Below are 26,194 nucleotides of genomic sequence, written 5' to 3'. Positions count from 1 at the left end.
ACTGCTGATTGCTCTTCTTAGCTTAGTTACCAAAAAAAAAAAATCTTTAATCAACCTGCTAGCCACTTGGCTGCTGCTCACTCTGGACTGTTTCCCTTATTGCAATGTGAGATAATGACATCTTGTTAAATAATGTATAGACATGTGCTTTGTTTACATTAAGTTAATGATCTGAGGTGTACTGCTACAAACATCCCACTGGCATGTTTGCAACAAAGTGTCAGATGACAAAGTTGCTATGTTGGCTGGGTTTATGAGAAAATTCCCTTTTTTCCCTTGGACCTTTTTTACAGGATTCCTGTTACCCATACACACATGCTGGAGCTGCACAGTCATGAACTTATGCAGATAACCCTTAGACCAGAACAATCTAGTTGCAGATCCAAGAACTTAACATCAGCAGAGCTGCCTTCTTTGTTATCTGAATTTTTAAATTCTATTTTCAGCATTGCCCAAGTTGTGTTCCTTGTCATCCAACACGTCTTCTTTCTTCAATTTATCACTATGCTCTTCCCTGCCTTATGAGACAGTCATGAGTCAGCAAAATCACTTCTGCTCAGGCTTTGTTCAAATAATAAATTTAATTTATTCATAGACAGGACTTCAGAATCCACCTTAAAATAAATATATATTTAAAAGCTCCACCAAACAGGCTGAGATTACTAAACTCTAAGTCAGTTCTGAAATAATTTTCAAAACAAACCTTAAATCTTTCTTTCTTTCATTGTAAATCATAAAATCTACTCTGGGAAATGCTGCTTTGTGCTGCAGCATCTAAATGCTCCCTAGAATTGATATCATCATTCCTTGTGCCATGTTTTCAGTGGAATATTAAGCAATGACTTGGGTTACATAACCATGATAGAATCTTAAATTCTTCATTCAACACTCTTGGTTTTCCTCCCAAACATCCTGCTATTTAATAATATACACATACAAAATTGCAGTTTGACTTCACATTCCATTGTAAATGAAAGAGGTGTTTTCAGTAGTGCAACACAATTTTACCAAGCCTATGATTTACTTAATTGAAACTATGGAAACTACCCACAGAAACTATCTGAAATTCAACCTGCTGGAAAGCCCTGTTCTCCTATAATAAGCCCTAGAATTACTTTTGTTTTCCATAAATTCACTGTCACTGACACAACTCTGTTACCATGAGTGCCAAGTACTACTTTTGGCGAGTTGTCAGCTCTTTTAACCACAATATGCTCTTTCTCTGCTGTCACCGTAAGAGGCTACAAGGCTGATAGTAGCAGAGGGAGCTGGCAGAGGAAAACCAGTCCAGAAAAGATGAAAGGTGCCTGTACTCTAGCAGCCATTACTGCCTACTCTTTCTATCCCCTGAATGATCCATGACAAAAGGTGTTAATCCTCCTGTAAATACCACTCTATCATGACTAGCAGGGGTCAAAGAAGTAGCTCAATGTTTAAATTTTGTCAAAGCTTCTCACATCTCTCTTTCTAGCTCTTGACTTTGTAATTTGTTTTGTAAAATATCTCTTTCAACCCTCTTGTTTTCTTTATAAACATGTGGTTTGGGAAAGAAGAGAAGTAAAGCTCAAACTCATTTCAGACATATACAGTATTTCAGGATAACAGTTTGTCATATCTGCTGACAAATAATGGAGAGAGTTGAGTAAACAATTAAGAAAATTTATTGTTAAAATTTCCCCAATTTTTTAGGACAAAAGTCTTCGTTAGACAACTGACAGGAATCTAAGACACCATATCCAATTGTCAGGCTGTGCCAGCAATTCCTCTAAAAAACTCACCGCATCATAGAGCTGAACTGTTTCTTGCAAGGAAGAAGCTCAGAGTATGTGAACAAAAGATGACTGAGGTTACCCCAACAATGCTGCTCTGCCTCTGCCTTGACTCCACGGCCTGATAACTCTTCCTGCAGGCTCTGCAAAGAGCCATCCAGGTCAGTACAACATGGAAGCAGCCTTTGCTGACCATTGTAGCCTGGCAGATGTTCAGTGGAAGGCAGTAAGGTGTGTTTTAGTTGTCAGCAACTTTTATTTTTGAGACTTAGGCCTACATATGCTACAGAGATTGTGAAACATTTCTGTGTACTGCTGTACTGCTTGGTGTGTGCAAAGTAGTTCAATGACTGCACAACCTCAGGCCTACTGTGGAAAATACCAGCAGTGACAAATCTTAAATGCTGAGATTTGTCCTGCTCTTTGTCCTCTGACAGACATCTCTGAAGAGGAGCATCTCTTAGCAAGTCTTGAAGCTTGGGCTCTTGGAACTGTTAAATAATTGCTAAATTCAGTCTCCATTAATGGTAATGAAGATTCAATATAGTAAAGGTTAAAGAAATATAAAAGACTCTTGGTGGTCTATCGAAGGTCCAATTTGAAACCAGCTCTTCAGCATTTTACTGTACATCAGAAAATAAATACAATTCTGGGTTGGAGGGGAACAGGACATTGCTCACGATGCCAACCTACTTCGGGTCTGTTTGGACCTCTTTGGGATACGGACAAGCACCTTCACAGAGCCCCCGACAAGAACCAAGGACTGTTTGGCTCGTTTTCATGCAGAAAGTCCCCACGAGGGAGCCCGGGGCAGGGGATACCACAGGCCCCGGGCTGAGGCAGCCCCAGAGCCGGGACGGGACACGGACACACGCTCGGCCGGGCCGGGCCGGGCCGGGGCACGGACACCCCCTCAGCGACCCCGGTGGGGCTGGGCCGGGCCGGGACGGGCTGGGTCGGGCCGGGGGCGGGCCGAGGCCCCCGAGGGAGGGGCTGCGTGGAGGAGCAGGGTGGGCGCGGGGAGAGGCCAGAGGCACCGGGAGCTGCGGGCGGGCCGGGAGCGGAGCGGAGCGGAGCGGCGGGGCCATGCCGGGGGCCGCGCCCGCAGCCCCGCGCCTCTGGCTCGGCGCGGCCGTGCTGGGCTGGCTGGCGGCGGCCGGAGCCCGCCGGAGAGGTAAGGGAGCCCGGGCACCGGGAAGGGCAGGTGAGCGCGCCGGAGGGGCGGGCGCGGGCGGCTCCTGCGGCGGGGCCAGCGCCGGGTTCCCCCCGGCCCCGCACCGCCCGGCGCGGGGCTGCGTGCCCACAGGCGCCTCTGGAACAGGCTGAACCCTGTACCTGCCGCAATAGGAACTGCCCTTGTCACTGCGCACTTGCGGGGAAAACCTGCCCAGGGGAACTCCAGGAGCCAAGGTGCTGGGTCTCCATCGCTCTCTGCAGTGTTAGAGCACAGGCAGTGCCTTGGCACATCCTCACCTGGGACCTCTGCTAAACCCGTGTGTGGATAGCTTCAAGTTTCGGATAGAAAATCTGCATCAAGTGTAGATGCAATAACGTATTGCAATGAGAGCTACTAGAAAACGTTTGATAAACATGTATGTTACAGTTTCATAAAAGTTAGGCGATTATTTACTACCTTTGCAAAGCATCTCGTGGGGTGCGAACAGACGTGGCTGAAAAGTGTTTTAACACCAGTCTAATGTGGTTATTTGTAAAGATGTATTAATTTGTGCATGTTGATTCGATTTTCTTCATTGGTCCATGCATAGGAATCACCATGTTCCTATTCCATGGGATTGCAATACTGTCATTGCTACAACATTTTTTCTCATGTTCTTTTATAGGTCTCATCAAAGAAAATGACATTTTTTAGGTAGTTACAGTAATTTCTATGTTCTCCTTTAAAAGTATCACTCTAAAAAGTTGTTCCAGGATAACTTCTTCCAAAAAGTGAACTTTTTTTTCTATTTTATTATTTTGGAAGAGTTTAGATCCACAAATACTTTTGTTAAATTCAGTCATAGCTCTAATTTCTGCCTTGGGATTTTGGTATTCTGTATCCTTTGCAGTCAGTAGATGCAATAAAAAGCACATTCCCACCCACGGTGGGCACTTACTGAAGACACTGTTAGTTTATCAGGGGTCATTTGCCAGGCCTCAGCCTTTGGGCAGCAGGACTTATACACTTAAAAGCTATTTGTACCTAAGGGACTGGATTGTCACTGTTGCCACTCTGCCCTTGCCTGTTTGTACTTTGCTGTGGCTCCTTTTCTCTTCTCTACTCCAGTTTGTACCCAGTAGTCCTCAGTTCCTTTCTGTTCCATTGGGTTGGAAACATTCTGGACAGGTGGAAAATCATTGACCCCTCTTTGCACATGGATGGAACAGAGATGTGAACAGGAAGTTGAAAAGCCCTTCCTTTGTGGAACTCATTTTCCACCCCAGTGCCTCAGAGATAGTCATCAGGAACCACTTCATATCTCTTTGTGGCAAATGAGCTCCTGTGTTGACTTCAGGAACCTCTTTGACTTTTGGTTAAGGTGTTCAGAGGTATTATGTGACTCAGGTTACAGCAGCCATGGTAGAAACCTCAACATGTTTGCAGAGATTGCATCTGTATCTCTCCCAAAAGGCTCATCCTCTAGCACATGTGTTTTAAGATGTTGCAGTTTACGTTCACATTTCTCAGTATCCATCAAGACCAGGGAAGTCTGGGATGGATCAAAGCAAAGATCACTGCACTAATCCTGAAGACAGTCAGGAAAAAGCAAATATGGAATCAAATTCTTCCTGCTGTGCAGAAATACAAACTGAAGGTAGAGATCCATGAGCAGTATATATATAAGGTGTTTGTGGAAAGAAGCACAGAATATGATAAAATAAAGTAAACTCAAATGCTAGGGAATTAGCTGTGTGTTTTCCCAGGATGGTCTGCTTTTTTTCAGCAGACAGTGTAGTCTGGACAATGTAGACTGTAGTATCTTGACCACCAAACAGAATGGGAGAGTTACAACTTTCTAGAAACAAGTCTCTCCTAATAATCTATTGATAACCTTTTGTGTGTATCTCCTCTAGTTTAAGTGAAAACACAAGTACACAGTCTACAAAGGAGACTGGATATCATGGTCTTATTTCTCAAGTATTCATTTGTGTATTTTATAATTGAATTTTCACTATTCTATAGCAAATATTTAAAATGAAAGTTATTAAATCACTAATACATTTAAAGGTCAATAAATAACTAAAAATAATATTCCATGTATATGGAAAGGTTTTTGTCAAGAACAATCATGATCAAATGCTAAATTTTGTTAAAACTTACATGAGTGTTCTGGTTTGTGTCAAAACGTGTTAGGATTTTTTGTGATGAAGTCAAGCCACACCAGTAGCACAGAAATCTTCCCCTAATTTAATGTTCCTCACATCCTGGACAGAACTGGTGGGTAAGCCTGCCCTTAGGAAGGTAGGTAACCTTCCTTAGCACTTCAAAGCTATCAGAACCTCTTTTCATATCCTTATAATTTTGTCAGATTTGAATCATCAGGAAGCCTACAAGAAAAATGGAGAAACATTATTTACAAGGGCCTGTAGTGACAGGGCAAGTGGTGGTGATTTCAAACTGAAAGAGAGTAGGTTTAAATTAGATATTAGAAAAACATTCTTTGCTGTGAGGGTGGTGAGGCACTGGAACAGGTTGCCCAGAGAAGCTGTGGCTGCCCCATCCATGGAAACATTCAAGGTCAGCTTGAATGGAGCTCTGAGCAACCTGGTCCAGTGAAACATGTCCCTGCTTGTGTCATGGAAGTTGGAACTATATAGTCTTTAAAGTCCCTCTAAGCCCAAACTGCTCTATGAGTCTATAAAATTGCTGGGTGTTAGAGGCAAAGCTTTTCTGGAGCATTTCAGCAAAGTCACTATTCATCATTCTGAGAATAATATTTGAAAGACTCTTATATCAAAATCTGTTTTTATTTAAGGCATCCTGAATAAGGAAATCATTATTTCAATGGAAAATTTAGCCAACTCCCTCTTAAATGCTTCTGGTTGGAGCAGATCTGTTCTGCAGGGGTAACGTTTTCGCAGAGAACACAACATTAATTTTTTGTGTGTCTGTCCATAAACATGATAATTTTGTTGTTTTTGCTGTTGCTGAAGTTAAGACAGCACTTTAGTTACACTCAGGTGTGCAGAAAAGTTGTTTTTATTTGTGTTATTGATGATGACAGTTATTTTTAGTAGTTTTTCAGAAAGAAAAAGAAAAAAGAAAAAAAAATCACCCAGTGTTACACAACATAAGATTTCCAAACAACGACGATAAAAATATTAGCATACTTCTCAAAAGGAAAAAGGGATACACTATATTCATAAAGAGCTGGATGGCCTTTTAAAGTGACATGCATAATAATAAGAAACTTATAATTTGATCTTTAGTAGGATTTATAACCCTATTACAAGTGACTACAGTCAGCTGTTTTAAAGATCTATCAAATGATGATCTAATTAAACTGTGGAGGAAAAGAAAATAAAGACTTGTCTCATGTCTAGCCTGATATATTAATGGAGAAGGTAACAGATATTAATTGTTTCAGGAGTGATTCAGTTACAGGAAAGAAAATAATGAGGGTGCTGTATGAAAGGGAGAATTCCAGTGAAAAATAGAGAACAGGAAGAAGCTTTCATCATGGCTCGTAAACTGCTTGTGCTGTAGCTTGCTTGGAAAACATTTCAATAACACACATGACTGACCTGTGATTCTTCAAGGGCTTTTCTCTAAATTCCAGTGAAGGGTAAGTTCCCTGTAAGGTCAAATTGTATGGACATGAATAGCCCACAGGCTACTACAAGAAACTCAGAAACACAGTGGTGGCACAGTCAATCACTCTGACTTCCAGCTACCCTTAGAGGATAGAAGATAAAGCTATTGTTACCTGCCTGGGTAGCCTAAAGCTGTATCAGATTAAATCTTTAGTCTTTGAAAGACTGTAGGATTCTCATACTGTGCCTGTGCTGAGAGAGATAAAGTGTGTTCCTTCACTAGGGCATCTTCTCCATTTAAAGGTGGGGAATTACCTGATTTTGAAACTGTTTTATAATTGTGGTTATCTAGAACAACATGAAGAATGTGGAAGATAGTAAACTATCTTATATTATTAAACTGTTTCTAATCAGTAACACAATTATACCATGCAAAGTATACAACAAATACAGACACACCTGGGACCAAAAGCTGGAGATCAGAGCATTCATATTCAAAATGTAACATTTGACAGCTTTGCTTACAGCTGCATCTTTAAATTCAATGCATAATGAAGGCAAAAATTAACCTTCCCTGTATCATTCAGTATAACCCAAATTTCTGTTCACAGTTAGCATCAATTGATATCCATTTTAAAAGCAAGTTAAATAGATAGGTATACTTTTAGTGTCACTTATATATAAATGATCTCTTACTTTATTTTTCCATTCTTTCACTTTCCAAGCACATTCCTGAACAAGAATGACTATTCAGTATGTTGTATGTAAATATGCCATTAGCCAGAACTTTTGTTGCCACTGTTTTCGACAGAAGTCAACTCACATGCCAGATCAGACTCAGAAATTCTGACATTCTGCTTTATTTCTAAATGAGTTTATGTTAAAAAAAACCAAAAACCAAAAAAAAACCCCAAAAACCCCAAAACCAAACAAACCAACCAAATAAAAACAACTGTGATAAAGACTGCTTCAGATTCTGATCCTTCATTTTATCTATGAGAAAATTTGAGAGATTTTTTCGAGGCCACAAGGTCACTTAGATGTCAAAAAATATGTTTGGCAGTTGTGTTTCTTTATTATAATTTAGTATGTCATTAATGCGAATTTACTTAAAATGTCTAATCAAGTATCTACCCATTTTAACACACACTTTTGCTATGTTCTGCATGTATACATGCAAACTGCATGCAACTATCCAGCTATCTCTCATCCATTTGAGGGAATTGTTAATTTCATGCAGAGGAGTTCTGTGAAATGGTAATCTATTATGAAAACACCTTTGGATAAACCTTACTCCTACTGAGGTAAGTTTTGTATTCTCATATATCTGACACTTCATTTGTATTCAGGTTTCATAAATATAATTAAAACTAGAAAGTAAGAATCCAGGTAGAATGTATAAACATATTCCTTCCCACTGGTTTTGCGTCTAGGGTAAATGCCTACGTGGTTATTACTGCATTTATTGTCCACTAAAAGAAGGAAAATTATGACATAATGAATTCTGTTAAATTTCAAGAATGCTAACATGCAAAGTTGTTGTTACTAGAACTTCAATATATTCTTTCATAAACTTAGTTTTGCATAACATTGCAACATATCCTTATTTTCCTTTAAAAATGCTTAACATCTTTTCTAAAATACTTGTTAGGCATTCCATCTTGATAGTCTAAATGCTCTTGCTCCACAGTTCTAGAATGCTCTCCTGGTGGACATCAGATCCTGCAGAGCCCTTACCGAAGTGTGCATTTTGATTCATCCCACCTCCAGCAATCAGCTATTCAGGATTTAATCTGTGACCATTCCCTGACTCCAGGATGGTATCGCTTCATGATTTTTGATAAGCCTGCTGAGATGCCAACCAAGTGTGTGGAGGTATTGTTACAAATAGTTTCATTCTGAGAAATAGATATTTTGGTGAAGATTTTTTCAGTATGATAGGTATAAAAAAAAGAGTATGATTATGCGGTCTGGAGCAATACTAAGTTCCTATCTTCTCTAAATACTTGATTATATTAAAATGTGTTAACTGGAAAATTAAATCTAAGCATTGAAAATTTTACACTGAATGGGCAATAGCAGAGGATGATAAATCAAATACCTTTTAGAGCACTCAAACACTGTAATTTCCACTCAGTGCTAAAGAAATTTTCTCAGTAGCAGCATAGGGCAATCATGTTGTAAATGGAACTGTGTGATGGTCAGTGTGTCAGGAAGGCCCTGTGAGAGCAGTATAAAGGCTTGCAGCCACATGAACCCAGTAATTGTGGAGCTTTTAAAGTCATCATGTCACAGAAAAGAGATTACTCCTAAAGTGACTTGAACTAACAGATCTAATTGAATATTAGTTGCCTTGTCATCTGCAAGCCTCCAAAGACTCAAGAGTTGCTTGAAATATTTAATACTTCAGATGACTAGTTCTTTATTTCAGAGCTTATTTGTAGCTTTATTTTGGAGCTTTGTTGTATTCTAAGGCGATACATCTTTTTAGTTTCCCCTTTTTAAAACAGTTCCTTCCTCAAAGAACCTAAAAATGTCATTAGAATATTGTAGCCTTGATTTTTCTACTGAATTGAAATTTCCTTGTCACAGTCTCTTAAAAAATAAGCTAAAATCCCATCAATTAAGTGCTTTTAAATGAATACAAAACAGTTCAAACATACTAATGGATCAGCTCCCCACATCTCTTAAAAGAAATCCGAGAGGTTAGTTGAGCCTTCAGTTGATAGCAAAGGGCAGATAAAACTTTAACACCTTTAGTTGATACTCAGTGTACTCCTGCTCTGCACTGCATTTGCTGTGCTCTGATAGCATCCCACAGTCACTTACTGTAGGGTAATGGTGCAAAGTAGCTCACTAAGACATAACACAACTGTGAGCTCTTCTGAGCAAAGCACTCAGATATGGCTTCCTGGTAAGTTCTTCACACACAAAATTATAGCCTGTCTTTAGAATACAAACACAAATTCACTAGGTTCAGTGAAGGACTTAAGTCTCTTTTGTGTGCATTTGTATTCAGCCTTGAGGAGGAAAGTCAGCAATCCCTCTGTTATACTGGCTAAACTTTACTAAAAGCTCCTGCCAGAGATTAATTATCTATGTACCTCTAATTAAAGCACAGCATTAACCATTTCCTGATGTTTTTCTCTGGTGCTGAAGATGCATCACTGTGGGACTCAGGCCCCTGTCTGGCTGTCTCTGAGGGAGTCAGAATCCATGCCTCGACCTGGTGAGATGAAGCAGTTAACAGCTTGTGCTACGTGGCAGTTTTTCTTCAGCACTTCCAAAGACTGCTGTCTCTTCCGAATCCCCGTCAGGGTCAGGAACTGCGGGGATTTCTTTGTTTACTTTCTGCAGCCCACCCAAGGGTGCATGGGGTATTGTGCAGAAGGTGAGAAAATACATGCTCTAACTCAGCTAAGTGTGTGTGTTTATGTGAGCAAGTGTTTTTCTGATTTATATCTGTCTGATATTTGGTGGAGTGGAAATGTCAGGAAATAGTTATGCTAAAATTTCTTGCAATCCTTGCTTTTAATATTGATATGATAGGAGAAATTATCTGAAATGGTGAGGTGGGTTCACTTCACCCCTCTTTAACTTACATGTAGCATTTGACTAATTTTCAAAGACCAGAAACTTAAGAATTGAAATTTTCCATATAATGAGGTGGGGTTATAAGACACATCTAGAAATCAAAATTCAGTGTGCCAAAATTCATTGTAATTCATGGCACTCAGACTGTCCAAATAGCCATTACTGAACATGCGTAGAATTTTGTATCAGAATAAATTTTGTCTTAAGAACTTGAGCAAACTGTATTTATATCAATTATTATTTAGCACTGTAAGGAATATTTTTCTTGTTGTAATTCTTATCATCTTTCTGGGATGTATATGTGTTGTTGCTAGAAGAAAATTCAGCACAGAAATGCTCTACTGATATGCATTGTATTAGTTCTGTGAGAAAGGAGACCCTTTGCAATGTCTCCTACTGTCTTGGGCGCTTGTGCTGCAAAAGTATGTTAGTGTTGGCAGCTCAAAACTTCAGCATTTCATTATTCATGACAGATTTTTCAGATAAGCAAGCCAGGGTGAAATCCTTAGAGTTATAAATACTGTGAAACAGTGACAAATTTGTGTAGTAGGAAATTCTTATTAGCTCATATAACGCGCCATTATGAAAATACTAGCAGGATTTTCATGCATCGTATGCTGTATTGCTTGGAGTCATGTTCTCTGTTACTGACTACTTTCAAAAGCTTAGTAGCAAATCTATCAGTGGGCTTTCTGGTGCCTTGTTGGCCCATCATCATACATTTAGATCCAATTGTTAAGACATTCTCCAAGGGCTGAGCAAGCATGTGCCTGAAAGAATGAATTCTTGCACACTAGGACTTGCATTTACTTTGAATCCTGGTACATGATGAGGAAAGAAGATATACAAAACCACAGCTAGACAGCAAGCTAGCAAATTTTTACTACCTCAAAACAAAGCAGGCAAAAAGCATAACTCTGACTTGCCTCTACTGAACACTGTAAATCTGAAACACATTTTGAATCTAAATGCACATATTTAAGATGATGTTGTCATGGGATGTACATTGTACTGTTGTACTGCTTTTTGTATCTAGGTTACCATGTGGCCAGTGTTTTTTCTTTAACTTGACAGCTCTAAATACCTAATGCAAATTTTCTATCTGTCCTCTACATGCTAAGGAATTCAAACATTATACCACTGAAGGTGGAACAGCAAAGTCTGCTCTTTAGTCTTTTTGGTGAATGGGATTTCCAGTATTGCTGCCACCCTTCTGATGTAGTTTGGGTACAGTGACTAACTGGCATTTTCATGTTTAAGTGAAGTTCCACTTATTTTTCTGTAGCATTCAAAATACAAAGCAATAGCAGGGCACAAGCAGTTTTTCTTAGGCTTCTGTAGAAAAGATGATTTTTTTCAAAGCAGGTCTGCACTGAATTTTGCTGTCCAGGGTTACAGGTAAAGAATAAGTGTTCAGATATGAATTTGGAGAGGCAAAATATATATTTAAGAGAATAGTATAATTTCTTTTTGTTCACTAGCAGCGTGTGTAAGTATTGGCTGAGCACATCAGCAGTGAAGGTTGTAGAGGTGGTAGAATGTTCTGTACCCTTCCTCCTAGATGATTTCCAGCACAAGACATTGTGCTCACTGCTGTCCTAGCTGTTCATGGATCAGATTACAAGATTGCTTCTATTCTGAATTTTTGCACTTCAATTGGTGTTTTGTGACATTTGGTGTATAATCTAAGAGCACTGCTGTTCATACTCTGTATGTGTGTGAATATAAAATGTAAAAACACTTTATAGTTGTTTCAGATGCAAGGCCACAAACCTGTGATCCCGAGGGAATGGAAATTGAAGGCATCTGTAGCAGTGAGTATTTTGTTTTGATTTTCCAGGTTTTCTGTGCATCTGGGACCCAATAATGTCAGCATTTAGTGATATTCTGACTTGAATAAAAATGTGTTCATGTTATCAACAGTATTGCTTGGTTTGTGGCAAAATGAGCAGTTTGGAGGTAATTTCAGACAAACTTGGATTACAAAAGTTCTTTCTCAGAATATTTTGAGTAGGTATCAAAATGTCAAAAAGTAACTGTAGTGATGGTGAATGATTGTTCAGGAGTAAAATATAAGAGGAATCTACAAATCATATTGTTGCTTATTCTGTTCCTTTCTAAATAGCCTTTTTCTTTCTCCTTTTTTCTTTTTCTTTCCTCCACTTTCTTCATAAATAGTGAAATTATTCTTCTGTAAGGCACATTCCTTTACATGTTGCTCTCTCCTGCCTGGTAAAATAATTAGTTGCATTTTATTCTCTTATTTATGTTTTTAGTTTAGGTTTATTTGGATGGGGGTTTTTTCCTTCTTTTTCTTCCTGTTATCTAGAATATAATCAAAAGCTCATAGAGAGTTTTTTCTCCATTGAATAATTATTAGCAGGAAAATACACATTTTTCTTTGATTCTCTTAAGAAATTATGTAGCATTTCCACATACAAAAAAGTTAAATATTACTAGTACATTATTTAGCAAAAAATATGTCGATGTCATTGTTTCCAATACTGATTTTGTGCAGAATAAAAAGCACAGACCACACTTCTGTTTGACTAGGTAACCTGGCTCCCACATCATCTCCATCTGTGCCACCACCACTTCCATCTGTTCCTGAAGTTGTAGCAGAGATGATCAAAGGCAGCATCTACCTAAGGTGTACCTTTGGCATTCCTTTTGCTAACAGCTCTGTTGGATTCATTGTCACTTGGTCAAGGCTTTCTCCTGAAGGTGTCAAAGAAGAACTTACACATGAATCAGCAGTTCATACCTTCTCACTTCTAGAACTTGATGGGATAAATGTCAGACTTGGAGACAGAGTATGTTAAAACATTATTATGATTTCTTTGTGTATTTGTAAATATGGCTCAACAGACACTAACAGAAATATAACTACCACTACCTCTGAGGTTTTGAGACTGATTGTTTCAATACAGTGCAGTGTCCCTCCAGGAAAGATTTTTATTCAAATAATGTAAATTAAGAGAGTTTTTGGATACAACTCCATCTCAGTGAGAGGCTGTAAGAGCCAGAGGTTGTGAAAAGCTGTGTGGTTGATTCATTAGATGTATATTTTTCTCTGGATGTGGGTTTGTTTCTAGGATTTATGTTTTAATCTCTGCCATCAAAAGCAGTGTGATGCCTTACCTTCCATTGTATGAGAATGAAGACTTAGGGTCTCATGGTAACTTTGAGAAGCCTAAGCATTGGAAAATCAGTTCATCTTTTACCTATATATACACCAAAATACAGGTTAATTTTGGCTGGAGAAAATAAAAAAAAAAAACCAAAACATGGTTGGTATGCATATTTATGTTCAAGACAAAGTCAGGCTGCCTGGATGGCTTATGGGCAGGAATAGCAATTTTTATTCCCCAAAAATCATTTGTGGACTTTGTGAAGACTTGCCTGACAGTGTTGGCTTGGTTACACTTAAAAGGAGAGGCACAGTCAAAAGCTATCTCCTGCTGCTATGCATCACTTTTTTTTTTCAGGATCAGAAATACTGCATGTGTGGTCAACACATCTCAAAATGGATACAGCAAAATAAAATACCAAACCAAACACCAAACCAAAGCAAAAGCACAGTGTCTAGTAGCATGAAACTGGTTCAGTGGAGTGAAGTCATACTGAATTCCTCATCTTGAAGAGCATTATCCAGGTCTATAACATCAGGAAAAATATAATCTGATGGTCACTAAATAAAACTAAAAAGCAAAAGCTATGAAATACAAAAAAAAGTAGTGAATAACATGGAAACAAGTGTAAAATACATTTTCATAGATATCATTGGTTGTAGAAATGCTCCAGAAAAGATTTTTAAGGTATTCATTGAATATGGTTTGTGTGCAGCCGTTAGATATCTCTGCACCACTAGTAGAATATGCCGGGAAAATCTCCTAGGGTGCTCAGTCTGTTTCTTCTTTTTTTCTTTAGCAGTATTTATCTTTTACCAGTGGCAACTGGTACCTTGTGGTGCAATCAGAAGACTGGCCATGATGAATCATTGAACTGACCATGGTCCGAGTTTTGTCTTCATGTGACTACTTCATACCAAAAATATATTCTTTTATTCTGGTTTTACCCTACAGGTCTACTGTAGCAGTTCTTCTTTTTTCATGGAGAAGCCAGATATACAAAGCTCTTCAGTTGAGAGCAAGGAATTTTTTGCTGGAATTAAGGTAACTTTGTACAAAACATAATGTGGTAGGAATTTTTGAGTATTGCTATAGCAGTCAGCCCTCTGACTAGAAGGCACTTAGAATGTATAAACTGTGAATTAATAGAGCCTCTTGTCAGCTGAGGTGGACTTAAATTTGTCCAAAAGCAAGAGAGTCACAGTGGTTTTTGTGCTCCCAGGTACTCAAGGTGCAGGAAGGCTGAGTTGGCACCTTGCACACACAGTGCAGGCCTTGGCTTCCAGCACTGGAGCTGGCTGGTGCTGTGCTCATAAAGTTTGGGGGCACAGCCTGAGCCAGCCTGGTCTGGGCTTGGAGAGGGGTACCTGGGAGGTGGGCTGTGCTGTGCTGTGCTGCCTGGTCAGAGGCCAAGCACCAAACTAGTTTAGTTCCTGCTGTAGATAGAGCTGTAGGGACCCATTTGCTGGCCAAGAATGGGACTCCAGTCCCGGAAGGACAGACTGCATGTCATTAATTACATATTGGGTATAGTCCTGCTAACTTAGCCTGAGCCTGTTCCTGTAGGATCAGGGCCCAGATTTCTCTCATGGAGGTGCAGTTCTGCAGTGTACCCTGCAAGGAGGCAATGTGCTCTCTCTGTTTCCCTGTGAGGCTGCATTCAGGACCCCACCCACCCTACCAAGCTGAGGCCCCTGTTACTATCTCTAATTGAGTTTCTGATTATCCATTTTTGGTGATCCATACTGTTAGCTTGTATAGAGGAATCCTAGGAGAAATATGGTGCTTCCAAATTCTTTTGGAGTTGTTACCTCTAGGTAGCTTCCCACTTCCTACCTCCCACTCTAGGTAGCTTCCCACTTCTTCCACCCTCCCACCCACTGTCCACTTTGACAGTACACAAAGCTGTTTGTATCTTGGCTTCCAAGGGTTACTCATTTTGTGGTGAAGATGTGGTTTGCTAACTCCTTCCTTTCTAGCTAACCCTTTTTCTTGCCTTTTCCTTATCCTTGCCCCTTTACCCACCTCTTCAAGACTATGGCTGCTGTGTCTGCATCTTCACCTCAATATGCTGCTGCTCCTCAGCCCATGTAAATAAGCACTCCTAGCTGATTAGGAAGCAGTGCTGCAGTTTACTTACAAAGATTGCATTTTAAGCACAATTTCTTCTGTGCTAGATACATCCAGAAACATATGATATATCAGAAGATGGGAAGGAATACAGACTGACAATAGAAAGTACCATTCCTATTCCTTGTCCTGAATTTAGCCAGCTAAAAAGTGACTGCAAAATCTCATTAACATTAAACAGTGTTGATGAAGGTAAGTATTACTCTGATTTTGTTACGTTTTGTGTATTTAATTACATTTTAAAATATTTTTATAAATGCTGTGCTGGTTTCCTTCTTCAAAGCTGTAAGATATTTTCTAAAATGTTAAAGTATTCAGAGTCTGTATGACTCTGTATGCTGCTAAAAATATGAAAAAATTACTTGTTGAAGTTTGCAGGTGTTTTGGTAGACACTGATATCAGGACCACATTCTTTAACTTGAATAGACAGAATTCTGTAATACTTGTAAAGTTTATAATTCAGGTAATTTTGTTTATGTGTTGCATTGCAAGTATTATATATGCAGTCATGAAGTCATTATTTTTTACTCTTATAGCCATTTTCTGTAATATTTTCTCAAGCACAAATCCTGTGAACCAGGAGGAGCTTTGCCTATGCAGACAACCATTCTTTTTTTCACATTATCAAACCTATCATGATTTCCATTTGTCTATCGAACTGGGGAATGCAAAAACATTGTCTTGGGTGTGTATATGAAGAGGTAGAGAGGAGGTTTTTTGCATGACCAAATCCAAGAAAAATGCATCATTATTTTAATTTATGAAAGTGTGTGTAAATAAGTTAGTATCTATATTAGTATCTCCATATGTAGTATGGAGAATGTGGCTTCTTTAGAGAAGGAACTCACTAATGATGTATTTTCTTTAAAACAGGTAAAGAGCAGTTAGGTCTAAACTTGGCTCTTTCTTCTTGTCATGTGGATCTTCTCCAGAAATCCTGCAATGATGGAATCTGTAGTCAAGCTGTAATTTATTTCAGTGCTGTGACAGACTTCATGCAGGATGGAGACAGGATTACCAGAATTGCAGTTGCACCTATATCCAGTGAGAATTTCCTGTGGAATGGCTATGTTCCAGAAAGCACACAGGTTGCAAATCTTTGTGTTAAGATCTGTAAACTGTCCAGAAGTGTGGCTGGTGCTAGTGAAGCTTTTATTTCAGTTGTGACTTGCTGATTCACACCAAAATTTTTAAGTGGTTGATTTTAGTTGCTTTGTTTTTCCTTGAAATGCTGTGTTCTCATTTGAATTTTTTGTCTTACATTTTAATATTGAAGTAACAACTAAGATTGATTAAAAGTATAATGTAATATACTTACTGGAATGTAAACTACTATCATAAATAATGTAGCTGAGTGCATTTATTTCCTAACCTGACATTTTTTTTTTCCTTTGTTTTGAAGATTACAGTTAAGGATCTACCCACTGCCTACTGTTACTCATTTACTGACCCTCATATAATTACTTTTGATGGAAGGTAATTACTGGCATGCTGCTCTTAAATTTAAGTGTGTTTGGAGTATTTTTGGGTGGGTTTTGGGGAGTTTGTTTTATTTCTTTAATTATCTCTATATTTATTCTAAATCTGTGGTGTGATACAAGTAAGCTGTAGTTTCCTGCAATTGCACTGAGTGGTTGACAATTTTTTTTGACAATAAGGATTAATGTGCCTTAGTTGGTAAAATCTTGCCAGTCATGATGAGGTTTGTAATATTTGCATTTCTAAAGGCAATTTTTGGGGTTGTGGCAAGAGAATGAAGTAAATGGACAAGAGGAGTGGTAGCTGTGGAGTCTGTTGACTGCAAATAGAAAAGTTCATATATTAAATATGAACCATGATAAAATGATTTAGTAAACAAAATTTTTAATGCAAAGATGTTTCTAAATAAATGCATAGTTTCCCTATTTCTGTGTGTCAGTATCAGAATCCTTGTAAGGATCAAATTACCAGAAGCTGTCTGCTGTCTGGGTAGCATTTTGCTGTGTTTATTAGTGGCTTTCAAAGCAACTTATTGACTTCTGTCACTTGCACATCACTGGCCAAAAAGGATTTTGAAGTGAAAACAGCTTTCATAGCCACAGCTGGTTTTGGTGTGCTTCTTTCTTACAAGATATTACTGATTCACAAAGGATGTCTGAAGAAACACGGGCTCCACACCTGGGAGTTTTATGTTCTTGTTCAGCAGAAGCACATTTCAAGCAGCAGGGTGAGAAGACGAGGATATGTTGCCTCCAAAAAAGGATGTTCAACCCACACATGAACTTTGACTACTACTACTAGTAAAGTCAATGGGCTTATCCTGATCTTGCAGTTTCTCCTTCAGTAGAAGTTTAAGGGATGTCTTAACTGGGCATTGTAACAATGGATGCATTGTGATCAAGTTTTCTCATGAAGCAGTGTTTTACTGCAATGTGATCTGTCTGTAAGCATGATGCTGCAGAGAAAGAACTTTCTTTTTGAAGGATAAATTATGTTGCTACTTTATTTTACAAGCTGAGGAAACAAATTACCTACTGAATTATGGACAGTCCAATGCAGTCCCAGTTGTGCAGCCATCTGCAGTTTGTCTGCTGCCCCATTATACACAAAGTAAATTGGCAGGCTGCAATCAACTGTCAAATGCCACTTATAGCCAAGAGGCTATTAAACTTACAGCAAAAGTTTGGGGGTTTTCTTGCTGGTTTTTTCCCTTTTTTTTCCTTGCTGCTGAATCATTAAATTGGCTATTTTAACCTTGCTTCAGGGGACAGATGGCTAACCCTAAGGAAAAAAAGCAAGTTGCTATTTATGATTTTCATCTTAAATGATCATTGGGAATAAGCACTCCCCATCTCCATCTTAATAAAAGCAGACCTTTTTAACAGGATGTGACTTTCGAAATCATTTTGTCAAGGGTACTTGTGCAGTTTCCAGCAGCTGCCCCCACATGCACACTGCTAGGCATCTTATTGCTGTTGCTGCATAGGTGTACCATTGTAGACACACAAAGCTTGAGAAGTACCCTCCATATGCACTGTTAGAATCAAAGAATAGCAGTGGCTTCATGCTTATGTTTCTATTCACAGCCGTTGTCTACGTATATTCCACTCACAATCCTTCTTTTCTGCTGTAAAAATAAGATTTTTTTTTCAATTTAGAGCTGCTCAGAGGAAGATATGATGGCATTTGCTCAGGATAAAGCTGTGTTTTGCTCTGTGAGGTGTAGTGTTTTTTCTGACTTGGGAAAAGGAGTTTCAGTATCAATGTTCACCAAATGATAGAAATCTTCTTGAAAATATAGTTGCTGACATGTAGTGATACTGTTATTTCACAACCAAAGTGATATCATGTGCTATTCTTTTGATTCCAGAGTCTACGACAATTTTAAAACAGGAACATTTGTTCTCTATAAGAGTACATCTCGAGATTTTGAAGTTCATGTTCGCCAGTGGGACTGTGGAAGTCTTCACTACCCAGCATCCTGCAACTGTGGCTTTGTTGCTAAGGAAGGAAGTGATATAATTGCATTTGACATGTGTAGTGGTCAGCTCCATGAATCACAGCCTCACTTATCTGTAATAAACAGAGACACAAGAGGAAGCAATGTCAGAATCACTGAATCCTACCTAGGAAGAAAAGTAACAGTAAGTGGTAAATAATTGCTTACAGAATAGGTAAAATGAAAAATCAAGTTTCTCATGAGGCTATCTTCAATATCTTTTTAGGTTTTGTTTTCTTCTGGAGCTTTTGTTCGTGCTGATGTGAGTGAATGGGGGATGAGCCTAACGCTTAGGGCACCCAGTTCAGATTACAGACATACAGTGGGACTCTGTGGCACCTTTGATGGAAATGCAGAGAATGACTATCACACTGCAAGTGGCATGGAAATCCCAAACCATGCTAATGTTCCTTTTTCTTTTATTAAGGAATGGAGGTAACAAAGTGCTTCTGTTGATAAATCAAATGCCACCATTTTTGGTTCTACCTTTCCTTCACACTCTTAAAAACTTGTCAAATGTCAAAATAATAAAAAAAAGAATCTCCTTAAGTTTTTAAGTTGATATTAGAATGTCATAATTACATTCCATATTTAATTTAAGAGAAAGTTTAAACTGTATTGCCAAAAAAGTATTTAAGCACTATGATGTAAGATTAGTTTGATTAGGTTTGGAACAAAGCACCAAGGTATACAGAAAGTATCCACTCATCTCAATTCTTTTATAAGTTACTCTTGAGGTTTTGTGTTTTAACTAGTGTTTAAATATAACTGTGTGATGCAGACTTATGCTGTAGAAGTATGAAACAACAAAGAAAAAAAAAGTTATACTTTAGTAACACAAAGAAAAAAGTTCAGATGATACAGTTTCACCTTTTCCTTTCTTCACTAGGATTTTACCAGGGGAGAGCTTGTTTGACAAGACACCTGCTTTGTTAACATCTTCTAGAAAAATGTTCTTCTGTGACTGTACACTTGAAGATGCTGGATTATATCAACCAGCAAAAAATCTGGAGACAGTTACTCTGTCAGAACCTCTGTCTTGTAAAGAAAGTGAAAATGGTAGATTTCTTTCTTTGATACCAGGACTGGATGTCACTGCTGAGTATCTTGGTCCTGCTGATCTTGTCAGGGGCTTAAAGAAACGTTCATCTACACATGAAATATATTCATCTACACTTCTGCAGAGGCAGAATAATCAAACCAAACTTCACAAAACATCACTATTAAACTCACGTCTCTCTACCACCTCAGAGGGAAATACTGGTACAGAAAGAGAGGGAAGTTCAAGCTTAGACATTAGGAGAAATTCTCAGTATTTCAGCAGTCATTTTCACAAAGCTCAATCTGCTACAAGGAGAGGAAAGCGCCAAAATTATTATGAATACCATCCAGTATTTGTCTTCCAAAGTCTCAGCCAAACAGATTTAGAGGGATATAGTTATTTTTTCCCAGAGGACCATGCCACTGACACAGATGAAAAGCTCCTTCCTTCTTGGCCCACACCTTCAGGACTTACTGAATCTAGTGCTCTGTTCCTGTGCCAGCAGGCAATAGCTAATTCCAGCATAGGAAGGTCCTGTGGTGCCCTCCTTGGCCGCCGAACAGGGGATGCCATCCATATGTGCCTTAAAGATCTGCTGCTGAAAGATGACCTCAGCTGGGCAGAAGCTTCCTTAGCTCTGCTGGAGAATGAATGTGAGAAAAGAATTTTAGAAGAAATAAATTACAGCCCAGAGGAGCTTGAAGAGTCAGTTGAGAGCCTGCTTACTGCTTTGAAGTGTCCCAGTCTCTGCAGTGGGAATGGAGAATGTACAGAGTGGGGCTGTGCATGTTTTCAAGGCTATGGCTCATATGACTGCAGCATACTGTCTGGTAAGTGGGGGGAAATCAGATTTACTTCAATAATGTTCTCAGTGTTTGTGCAAAATGTATTTTTTTTTGCACCCTTTCTCTTCTGCTTTTGCACATGGGCAAGGGTTCTCAATTGTTTAGTTAGAGTTTACTACGGCTGTAATTATTTTGCATTCAGCCTTCTTGTTTCCAAGGCCAAAACATGAGCTTAGTTTCTAATAGGTCAGATTAAAAAAGTCACTTTGCCATGCAGAGTGTAGCCCCAAGAGACTGTCAATGTTTCCACATGCTGTCTCCTTCAGGGAAAATATGCCACATTCATCACTCCCCTAGTTTTTTATAGTTTATGTGATCCTGCTTATTAAATCTCAGTGGGATGTTTTTGTCTTCAGTGATGTTACATCTCTGTAAGCTGTTAGATGGGATGGGAGCAGAATTGGTAGTGAAGAAAAAAGAGCTGTAACAAATAGTGCTGGGCAGGGTTTGTTTCATTTTCAGTAGGTAAGATATTCACTAAAAATTCAGTTGAACAACTACACTGGAAAAATATGAACAGTACTACTGAAGTCAAAGCTCTATAAAACCTGTAAATATTTTGGTTTGCAACCATGTTTTTGTTTTAATGACTTACTTAAGAGCAAATAGAGAAAGAGGGAAATAGAATAATAAGAAATATTTGACTTCAAGAGGAATAAGATGGTTTTGCCTCATAAAAACTGTTTTTGGGTGTTCTGATCTGTCAGTTTATTTTCTGAAATAACTTATATCTGAGATTTTTTTGTTGGTTTTTTTTTAGTTTTTAATAAAAAATAATCCCTATATAAATTATTGCATAACTGTCTCCTTTCCAGTTCCTATTTCTAAGGCCTTAGTTTAATTTCAGTTTTATTCTGGAAGTCTGATGTAAAGAACCATTGTTGAGAAAGCAAAACATGTATTCACATGCATTTGTTACCAGTTGAAATTTCTCTGCTTCCTAATACCGAGATTCCGAGAGAAGACAAAAGCCCAACTTTAAGTTTAAAATTTCAGTGTAACATTATAAAGTCTTTCTGTTTATGCTTCCTTTCAGCTGGTCCCAGATTTTCTTGTTTACATAATTTTCATGGTTGGACAGAAAAATAAACATATTGCATAATGTAAATGCATATGAATGAGTTCTCATACTAGCATTTATTGTCTAATCTGTGCTTCCAAGACCAGGCTCCAGAAATTACAGAGCTAGAGAATGCTGGGCTTTGCAATATCCGACAGTATGACTGCACATCTGTGAGAGTGTTTGGACATGGCTTCAGGGACTCATTGAACCTGAAATGTGAAATCATCAAATTCCAAGTAGGTCTCCCTGAATAGTGACAATTACATTTTAAACTTCCTAGAGAACAAGGGACAAAGTGTCAAACGTATTATTCATTGACATGGGCACAACCCAATGGTTTAGTGGAAGCTAAAAGCAAAGGCACTCAGCACTTTGCAGCAAACACTCAAGACTTTGCAAGATTGCCATTTCCTCCATGATAAGAGAAATACAAAACATAATGGGAATGTTCAGCAGCTGGGAGGGAGATAACAGCACACGGCAACTATCCATTAGAAGAGGGCAAGGGCAGCCCTATTAGTAACAACCAGCACATCGTTGTATTTTTAAGTGCTTATGGAGAGGAATTGAAGTACCACTTCTTTGAAAAAGGACAGCAAGGTTAAAGCCATTACTAGATTTCTGTCTCAAATCTAATGCTTGAAATAGCCTTTTATAAACATAATAAATCTATTAAGAAAATATAAAGGCATTTTTGATGCGTTGTCCATTTCCCAGAGGTAGAATACCATGGGTATTTAATGATATATGTCAGGTTTGAACAGGAGATTATAAAGTGTTTCACTGTAAACTTAAGGGGAATTTGTATGGAGAGACTGTTGTTGCTCATTCTTAAAAAAATATCAAGGTAAATAGATAAGGAATTTACAAGTTGTAGCCTGGAATAAATGGTCAGCATACAAGTTTTTATGTCATGTTAGATATGAGAAAAAAACTAAAAGTAAAACTGTATTTTATTGGTGTGATGATGGAAGGGGTGAGAGCTGGCAAAAGGGGAACCATTCCATGGGTTCCTGAGACAATAGTTTTCCTTAGCTATTTCCAGCAGATGCTGAAATAATTTTGACAGATTTGGCAATGCTGGCTATAGATTTTTCTTAAACTCAACATATATCCACTCAAGTTGGCTTGAAATGACTGTCGAGAGTAGCTTTATGCTCCCCTTATATTAAAAGACTTTTGGACCAAGCTTCCAGTAAGACAATTCTTGGGAGTTCACTTATCGCAGTTTGAAATGTCTCAGTTTTAACTCATGGCAAGATATTGTGAAGTCTGTTTTGGTGATGCTGTATTTGGCTCCCAACACAAAAACTTCCTAATTAGTCACTTTTAATGATGATCTTCTCACTGAAAAGAGCCATTTTTCTGCTGTTAGCTGCAGTTAAGGAGAAAGCTGTGAATTTTTTCCTTGAGAATACAAAAGAAAGGAAGTTTGGGGTACTGTTTTTTATTTTTTCTGGCTGGAGAAATAGTTAATTTAAGGAAATGTCAGTGAATTTGCAACAGTATAGAACTGCACATATTTTGAGATTGAACTTAAATGATCAAAATTTTGTAGAAGAGGCATGTTGACAGAATTTAGAATTTCTTTTTGTTTTCAGTATTTTCACTTTTGAAATGTTACATCAAATCTATTGTTCATGGGCTGTCTTACCCAGTTTAGATACTTGATACAGATTTGGGTAGGAAATGGCCAGGAACCTATGATTACAGAGATAGAGAATTTAAAGGTAAAGGATGAGAGTATGTTTAATCTCTGCAAAACAAAAATACAGTTTTATTTCCCTCTGTTTTACATTGAACTCCAATTTCCATGAACCTTATGAGCTGGAATGCTTACAGATCTGAAGGCTTTTTAATTGTTTTTTTGAGAGGTTAAACTGTTTCTGAAAAAATTATCTGAACTTGTCTCCAGCTAGTAACAAAAGGTTTCTGAAGAAGTAGACAGTATCACATTTCAAAGGTTACAGTACTAAATGTACTCAAAATTACATGTTTAGAAATATTTAGCCTTTATACTTACCTTGCTGTTAATTTATTAAATGAGTATAGGGTGAAAGAAAAAAATGAGTGGCTGGAACAGAAGCCGCACACGTCTTTTTAGCAAAAGTGTTCCTTTTTCTGTTTAAAAAAAAAACGGCAAGGCATTTATCACAGATGGCTCTTCATGTCTTCATGTGAAGATTTGGACTGAATAAATCTTTTGATTGGTTTCAATAACTAAAAAAATGAAAGCTCAGTAAAAACTACTCAAGCTCAAAATCCTTTTTACTTGTTGTTCTCTTGATTCTTAGTTGGCCTGGATTCTTAGTTCCATCTCATGTTATTTATTTTCCATATGCTTAACCCTACTTCCACATCAATGCTTCAGTCAAATAGTATTATCATCCTTATTCTGTTATCTTGAGCTCTCAAGATGGATCCTTGCATGCTTCGTCCTCACAGCAGTTTAGTAGAAAAGTCTGTGGGTGTCAAGAAAAGTCAATGGTGTCTTGTTCCATTGAACAACCTCTTGGCTTGTACAAGGGCTAAATGGCCAACTGCCAGTATTGCCCTGGCACCCAGAATGATTCCTGAGCCTTGCCAAAACCCTCATCTGCTCCTTTGACTAAAGCCTGTCCTGGCATGGGAGCAGAGGTGGAGTGGAGCAGAGGCACTTGCACGTCAGATCAGGGTGTTTGAGGATCACCCACTGCTTCACCCTCCTGTTCCCTTCCACCTGGAAGGGCTGTTCGTCCTTGGCAATGCAGTGCCAGAGGGCCATGCATCAGGAAAGACTTCTCTGCCTGCTCCTCCACAGTAGCATGATTAGGTAAAAATCTGTGTGTGCAAACACTGTCATGTAATATTTGCCACTGTATTCTAATCCAGACACATTTGACTGGTTCAAACACTGTGCAATACATGGGGAGTTTTTCTCTGGTAAAAATGTTTTCATGATGTATTTCAGTGAAAAACAAATTTTCTGTCTTAACATTCAGTATAGTGATAGACAATGGATTCCTGGAGAACCTCTAACTATTCCAGCTGCCTTCCAAAATGCCAGGACTGTTGAATGCCAGTTACCAAGTGATGGCCAGCAGTCTGATGTCATGGATGTGGTTGATGACAAACCCATTGCCAGATGGCAAATAAAGGTACTCTCAGAAATTTCAAATATTCACTTACAAATGTTCCTATTAGGATGAAAATACATCATGTAGATATTATCCTTTATTTATTGGTACTAAAGGGAGAAGTCAACTTGCTTAACTTCGAGTCTCAGTCTTGTCACCTAAGCTTAAGTGTCAAGTATTGTTTGACAGTGTTGTCCTGCAAGGGGACTGGTAGATACAGCTAGGGCCTGCAGAGACGCACATTATTCAAGAGTAGAAGTTAAAGGCCAAGTAGTTATCTAGAGTATTTCAAATGACCTTGGATCCATCTTTGGTAGAACTGAGTTGAGCTCAGCCACATGTACAAACCCTTGTGAACAGATACCTGAGCTCTCATACAGATGGAGTCAATAAGGTCAATAGAGCCTACACACAATTCAATTTACCTTACATACTGACATGTTATTGGGTCAAAATCTGCCTAGATTCCTTGGCAGATTTGATTAGATTTCTGATGACTTTTGTGAGGGTTTAGACACCTGCACGTGGGTATCTATTAATGAATGGAAGCTCATGCTAGCAAACCAGGTGGGTTTATCAATACCTGTATCAGTTAATCCATTTTTACTGCTCACCTTGCAGATTTCTAATGATGGATTTGTTTATAGCAACTCTAAAACAATGATATTATATGATGGAGCCTGTCAGACATGTGAACCACAAGAATCTGGGTTATGTACATTAAAGGTATGTGTTTCACTACTCTCTATTATGAAAATATGCAATTTTTTAGGCTGAAAAAAAATTTGAAAAAATTAGCAGAGCATACCTGTTCTTTTTTCCTGCAGGGATTTTCAATGCGTGGAAAGAGAAGCTGGAATGAGGCAATTTTAAATGTAAAAAATCAAACCAAAAGTTCTTCATATAATTATCAAGTACAACCAAACTTGCTATTAGTTGTTTAGGTTCAAAAGCAAGCTTAGTTGTTTAATAGAAGTGCAGAATGATTAGATTTTATTTGATACTTAAAAACTCATAACCGGTTTGATAACCAAAAACATTAATTAATCACTTTTCATTTCTCTGAATGGAGAAAACATGCAACATAGATGGACTCTGTTATGGTGAAGGAGACACAAATCCAACCAGCCCTTGCTTACTGTGCAGACCTGACTTATCAAAGTTAACTTGGTCAGTTGTTGAAAGTAAGTTCTAAATAGTTATTTTTTAATACCAAATAGTCAAAAATCTGTGAAGTTTTTAAATTTTTGGTAATAGTGATGTTTTAAGTTTA

General features: G+C 38.3%; 1 protein-coding gene across 1 annotated transcript in view; it reads left to right on the top strand.

The window, feature by feature from the left end:
• The first annotated feature begins 2,855 nt into the window (after window positions 1-2,855).
• VWDE (von Willebrand factor D and EGF domains) overlaps window positions 2,856-26,194 on the top strand; it is a 37,476-nt gene continuing 14,137 nt past the window's right edge. The window contains exons 1-16 of the mRNA XM_036378778.1: window positions 2,856-2,943; window positions 8,212-8,396; window positions 9,681-9,912; window positions 11,864-11,929; window positions 12,669-12,928; window positions 14,201-14,290; window positions 15,424-15,568; window positions 16,251-16,465; window positions 16,780-16,853; window positions 18,727-19,000; window positions 19,082-19,290; window positions 19,745-20,727; window positions 21,905-22,041; window positions 24,787-24,942; window positions 25,543-25,647; window positions 25,994-26,105. Coding sequence (XP_036234671.1) covers window positions 2,856-2,943; window positions 8,212-8,396; window positions 9,681-9,912; window positions 11,864-11,929; window positions 12,669-12,928; window positions 14,201-14,290; window positions 15,424-15,568; window positions 16,251-16,465; window positions 16,780-16,853; window positions 18,727-19,000; window positions 19,082-19,290; window positions 19,745-20,727; window positions 21,905-22,041; window positions 24,787-24,942; window positions 25,543-25,647; window positions 25,994-26,105 — 3,331 coding nt within the window. The remainder of the gene's footprint in view (window positions 2,944-8,211; window positions 8,397-9,680; window positions 9,913-11,863; window positions 11,930-12,668; window positions 12,929-14,200; window positions 14,291-15,423; window positions 15,569-16,250; window positions 16,466-16,779; window positions 16,854-18,726; window positions 19,001-19,081; window positions 19,291-19,744; window positions 20,728-21,904; window positions 22,042-24,786; window positions 24,943-25,542; window positions 25,648-25,993; window positions 26,106-26,194) is intronic.

The sequence above is a fragment of the Molothrus ater genome, chromosome 1 (genome assembly GCF_012460135.2).
Source record: "Molothrus ater isolate BHLD 08-10-18 breed brown headed cowbird chromosome 1, BPBGC_Mater_1.1, whole genome shotgun sequence".
NCBI classification, from domain to species: domain Eukaryota; kingdom Metazoa; phylum Chordata; class Aves; order Passeriformes; family Icteridae; genus Molothrus; species Molothrus ater.
The sequence above is the reverse complement of the archived record's forward strand: the minus strand, read 5'-3'. Positions and strand labels throughout refer to the sequence as shown.